General features: G+C 32.8%; 1 protein-coding gene across 2 annotated transcripts; it reads left to right on the top strand.

Annotated features, from left to right (window-relative positions):
- The first annotated feature begins 1,016 nt into the window (after positions 1 to 1,016).
- LOC123679912 (protein kintoun) lies at positions 1,017 to 4,671 on the top strand. 2 transcript variants are annotated; one of them, XM_045617474.1, is made up of 2 exons: positions 1,017 to 3,227; positions 3,500 to 3,630. In XM_045617474.1, the coding sequence occupies exons 1-2, from the start codon at positions 1,183 to 1,185 to the stop codon at positions 3,549 to 3,551; spliced, it is 2,097 nt and encodes a 698-aa protein (XP_045473430.1). In that variant the 5' UTR covers positions 1,017 to 1,182; the 3' UTR covers positions 3,552 to 3,630. The 2 variants fall into 2 exon arrangements, with proteins under 2 accessions (XP_045473430.1, XP_045473429.1); XM_045617473.1 differs by lacking the exon at positions 3,500 to 3,630 and adding an exon at positions 3,728 to 4,671 and having other exon boundaries at positions 1,019 to 3,227.
- The last annotated feature ends 1,495 nt before the right edge of the window (positions 4,672 to 6,166 follow it).

The raw sequence follows: 6,166 nt of genomic DNA, 5'->3' as shown, positions 1-6,166 counted from the left end.
AGGACCCTATTGGCTACCTGCACTTCTAAATGGAGGATTTAAATCTTAATGGGGCATTTAATTTTAATTAACGTTCCTGCAACTGAGTGAAAAACTTTTAAAGGTGGTAACTGTATATGTAAACAAAACGTCAGGAGAAAAATATACTATAAAATATAGACCATGGCTTGAAATTCCAGATTTAATTTTTTCCAGAAAAGTTCGATGCCTCAAAAACTATAGATTTCGTAGGAATGCTTTGTATACTTTTTTGAAAATCGAAATATCAAATGAATATTGAACTCAATCACTCTTCCACATGAGAAGATAATTAAGATTTTCCGATCTTGAAGACAAGCAGCATTGAGCAAGTTCAGTAAGTGGATGGGCGGCCGTCCGGTTATGCATAAGGGGCGATATCAAGTATCAACTCAATTCAAGGACTTGAAATAATTTCAATTATAATCAATGTGCAAACGAATAAACGCCTTGATAAATTCACGTGTTTGTTTACATTAATAGGTTACGAAGCAGATCCGAAAAGTTTTACATGACGTGGAATTTTCAACGTTAAAAGAGAAATCTAAATATAATAATAATAATAATAATAATGTTGTCTATTCCTTAAATACCAAAAGATCAGAATACGTATATTGACACATTTTCTTCCGTATTTATATTTATAAATAGAATAATTCCAAGAGAATTATTATTCATAACATATCATCATAACATATGATATGTAATTGAAAACTCAAAATTGGCGCTGTGAATGACCTTGTCCTCTGTAAGCTTGCCAAACATCACAGAAATTTAAGGAATTTCAGGAAATTTTAAATGCGTCTTGTATTCAATCAAACAAATTTATTGAACTAGTGTTGCATATACGTCTTGCATATATGCAAAAATTCATAGTCAATTATTTTCGGTTCATTTTAACCGATACAGGTTACTAATTCAGTAGATAAATTGTGATAAATTTTTATAGGTTAAGAGGTTCGGTCTAAAAAAGGCAACATCGATCGAGGACTCCCGGCTGATTTCTGATTAGTCCACGTGAACAACTGGAAAATTCTAGACTGTACAACACTGTTTATTTTCATTTGGGTGCTGTCAGATAACATTTGGTGCATATTTATATAATCATTTGCTAACTGCGTAATAAGAGTTTGTGTGTGCCGGTTCCTGGAACACTCATTCAACATGGAAAATTCTCCTTCTTTCGAGAGATTCAAGGAATTGGATCTCAGTAGAGAGGAAATAGACCGACTTGGCGAAGCCTTAAAAAAGGAAGAATTTCGAAAATTACTGATGGATTACGTCAAGGAAGTTCAAGATCCGGAAAATCAGCTTTTGTATGAGAAGGAAATTACTGAGTTGGAAAAAGAACGGGGTAATGATATAACATTTTTGCATCCAACTCCTTGTTATGTCATCAAAACAACCCTTGATGGCGACAAAAAATGTTTTATCAATATTTGTGGTAATGATTTAGTCAAAAAACCCTCCTCCTCCCCTTCTGAGAAGGAAGGCAAGAGGGGGCTGGAGTGGTCCCTACCCCATTCTCTATCTCCACCATCTGAAGACTTAGATAATAAAGGAGAAAGATGTAAAGTGTTTGATGTACTTTTTCACCCAGACACTTTGCATTTAGCACAAAAAAACAATGCATTTAGAGATATGGTTAACAGTACTGCATGTAATGCCATTGAAACACACTTTGATGTTGAATTGGATAAAAATAACCTAAGGTTTCCTAAGCTGAAGTACAAAGGAATGGCACGAGCCAGTGTTATTCGAAAACCTTCCTCTGAAGGACCTGTTGAAAGATCTCCCGAAGAGAAGGAGTTTTATGACAAACTTTATGCTCAAGCAGATGAATGTACACAAAGTTACAAAATTCCTAAACAAAGAAAATCTAAACGTAATAAAAAAACACAAGATCCAAAGTCGCCATATACAACTCCAAAATTTTTCATTAAACATCGCCGACATATAGAAATGGAGGAATTTACTGAACATAAGGAGTCTAAGTTGAATACAACTATTCCTCAGGAATTAATTATCGAAATAGATTTGCCTTTATTGAAATCAGCAGATGACATAATTTTAGATGTAACGGAAAAAACAGTACAATTGATCAGTGAGAAGCCTGCCAAGTACAAATTAGACCTTACTCTACCATACCGTGTTGGAAAAGATGCTGGAAACGCTAAATTTGATAAAGCATTAGGAAAGCTTTGGATAACACTACCTGTCCAGAAAAAATCTATATTTGTTAGACGTGATTCTGCTAAAGAAGATAGTGGTGTTGAAAGTGATCATAGTTCCCCAGTTTCACCCGAATCCGAGGAAGAAAATATCGAAAAAGCAATAATAGTTAATGATGAGTGTGAAAGTAAACATTTAGTGAAAAGTGATGAACTATTTAGGACTAAGTTTCTCGAAGATGACATACAATATTCTTTACCTGAGTTTACCAGTCATGTTTTTGATGATACTATCGCATTTACACTCCACGTTAAAAAGGTTGATTCTGAATCATTAAAAAAATTAATTGATGAAGATGATAAAACCGTTCATGTTAAGTTCATGAGTATTAGTCCTAGTTTTTATCAAGTGCATTATGCATTTATGCTGAAATTGCCAGTGAATGCGATTCAAAAAGACTCTGTCTCGATTGAAGTTTGGGATAATAATGTTATCTTGAAAGTTCCTTTTGATAATTGTGATAATGAGTGCTCTTGGTATATGTACGGCACTTCTCAAAATGAATTACAAAAAAAATTTGTGGAGGAACCCCATATTTTGAATGCCATTCATAAACAACAATTCTCATCTAAATCTGATGAAAAAGGGAGTCAAGAAGAAAAGAACCCTGATACCGAAGATGAAGGTATTACAAAATCAGTAAAAACCCAAAAAATCTCAAGCTCAGTTGAAGATAACAGTTTCAAAGAAAATTCTGAAGGTGGTACTAATTATGGATCATACTATGAGTCCAGTGGAGATGAATTTAGTAGTAGTATGAGTCCCTGCAGGGGCAGGGGTATTCTGAAGCGAAGTTCAGCTAGGAAGATGTTCTCCAGAAGTATTTCTGAATCCAGTTTGGACGATTGCATGGGTTCATTAGATCGGGAGGGGCTGGATATACCCATTCCGGAAAATAATGAACAGGAATCCGAGATGTCCACAAGCCTGAAGAAAACTGTGAGGTTCAATGATGTGGTTTCAAAACAACTTTACAGGTGATTAGGAATATTTTCTACTTGAATTTTCACAACAGTTTTCTAAACTATAAAGATATAAACTTTCCCATTGCCCTACTAAAAATTCAGAAAATTTACAGTTAAATAATTTCCATCGAGGATTTGGTCTGAAAAGAATACTTCAATTATAAAAAAAATTAAGTTGCCTTCACTTTTTAGAACAAGTTATTTAGTTAAATTGAGGAACTCAAAATTGTGTCTCTTAGAAACAGATGTGAAACATATTATTTAAATTACTGATCTTATTTTAGGAAAAATGGCAACCCTCTTTATGCAGTATCAGAACATCAAGTTGAAAAATAGTGAAGTACAAGATTTAGTTTTTCTACATTCCAATTTGTATAGATATATCTTTTTATCAAGCAATAAAGTTTGAAAGAAATCTTGTTGTGATTTTGAAATGCTTTGTTTCAGTAGAAGCAAATTCAATTGAGTTATTTATTGAATAATATCTGACCTTATTTTTTCCTCCTATTTAGATTCAATTCCAGTATTCTTGGTCAAAGAAAGAAGAATCAGAAGAAGGCTCAAAAAAAGAAGAAAGCTCATGATAAAAGGCACAGTGAAAGTGAAGCATCTGAAGTGGAAGAGAAGAAGGAGAAATTCCTGAAAACTCAAAATGATTGTGATCTCAACTCTGAAAAGTCATCTAAGAGGGACGAAAATATTTTCCAAATGGACATGTAGGGGTTTTCTATTGAAACAGAATAGATGGGCTAGTAGAATAGGTGTGAAGATGCAGGATTGCAAATTTTTTTTTACTTGAGTTCAAATTTGTTGCTCAACCATTTCACCCCAGGAACCAAATTTCTGAAATTCAATTCATCATTTTTCGCAAACATTGATTTTTGAAAAATCTAGTTTTTTTCCTATCAATTTTTAGTTTGAATCATGTATAACTTAAATTTGAGAAACAAAATTTTTGACTTCTAGAATAATCAATTTAATTTCAGTGAAATTCTCTCAAATATTCAAAATGACTTTTGAGCATCATTTCTAAATCAATTGCATCTGAAAAATTTTATCGTAGAATTTTTTTTGCACGTAAAATTAAATTTTAATGATATCGTACTAATACTGTAAAAATAGATGAGGATCTTTTCTTCTAAGTTTTGTATCTTCGTTGAAATTAATTGTGATTCAATCAATTCGTACTATTTTAATGAAAGTTATAATTTACAATGATATTATTTATTATTGAGGTCAGCAGGTATTTGTTATGGCTTGTCCCAGTGATATTGTGCGAGTGGGTATACAGTACAACTTTAAATTTTGGGAAACTTGTGATACTGTTTTTATTGCTTTTCTTTTCTCATTGTATTGAAACTTTAGTGATGAAAGTTGATCATATTTTTATGTATTTTATACAACGTTCTTTACGTAATTTGAGAAAACTAATGTTCGAAATAAATGCTAAAATTAACTGATTATTTATTTTGCCCTTGGAATAATGACCTAACTAACACTACAACTTTGACATTACTGTTGTAATAGAATTATGAATCTATGTGGAAGGCAAATAACTCTATTTGTTGCCCATTATTTCATCCACCACCTTTCTGAAGTTATGCATAAAAACTATGTAGCAAAGTGTCCTTCAAATACAGGAAATAAAGAGGACCTGAATCAAAGATAACTGTGATTATAGTATATTATTCAACTAGAAACCTTCTTTTCCACTCTAAGAATTTCCGTAGAGATTTCCTTACGTCGTTTAGAGGTGGCGCTGTAGATTTTTAAATTTATTCCATCTAGCGGTGAGTAGTTGAAGTATATAGAAATTTATTATGTCATAAGTGTCACAGGTCAGGACCGGGCGTTATTTGCTCTTTAGTACTTTTATTATTTTATAAACATGAAAAAGAAGATGGGTTTTATTGGAAATAAGTATCATCGATATATGAATTATCAGTGGTTTCAATAATGAAAATAAACCCTTAAAATCTTTCAAGGGCAACATTTTTTCTACTTCAAATTCTCAAAGTTTCGAAAAGAAAAACTGAAAAAAAAATTCGTCTATATGTTATTAACGTGAAATTTCAAAGAACATTTTTTGGTGTTTCACATCATTCCTGCTAACTTGAGAGTATGATCCATGCATTTGGAATGCTAAATATCAGGGTATCAAATTTTGAAAATTGTATTATATTTTTTCTGTATAAGAGTAATAATAGTAATAGTAATAATGTTTATTTCATGAGTAGTCTACATTCAAAACAAAATACAGTCATTTTGCAATGTAAGAAAATATTGAAAGAAAAAAAAATCGTGACATGAAACAAACAGAAATCAAATTTTCTCGAAGGTGAGCTCCCGGAGGATTAAACCTTGTGAGAGAATCAAAAAAAAAAAAGTACAAGTTTAAAGGTCTTGACGTAATTTCCACGAATTCTCAACAGACGGCAGATTAAAGGTGCAACACGAGTAGACTGACGACTCCAGGACTACTGATTCGGTATGTTATAGCCGTTATAGGTGTTCTTTATGTCGATTATACTGGCTATGAAGTGTCTTGACTGACTCAGGATCCAACTTTTCATTTTCTTCTTAAATGCAGTCATTATACTAGGAATCTTCAAAACTTGAGGGATACCATTATAAACTCGAGGCGCAAGGAACAGGTGTGATCTCTGACCCTTTGTCCCACATGAGGTCGGCAATAGTATGAGCTGTCCTCTATTTCTGGTGTCATGACCATGCTCATTGAAACTTGCAGACATAATGTTCTTCCTCTGGTGAACCGCAAGCGCCAGGAAAAACAACTGCCTCATATCCATTACAGCGGCAATCCTGAAGAGCTCGTCAGTTGGGAATCGATAGGGCTTGTTCAATATGATTTTCAAAATCCACTTCTGTGTTATTTCGAGCTTGTTTAAATGAGTTTTGAATGAGTAAAGAAGGAAATAGGTATTAAACCA

This window comes from Harmonia axyridis, chromosome 5 (genome assembly GCF_914767665.1).
Source record: "Harmonia axyridis chromosome 5, icHarAxyr1.1, whole genome shotgun sequence".
NCBI lineage: Eukaryota > Metazoa > Arthropoda > Insecta > Coleoptera > Coccinellidae > Harmonia > Harmonia axyridis.
Note: the sequence above shows the minus strand (reverse complement) of the source record. Positions and strands in the feature narration are given on the sequence as shown.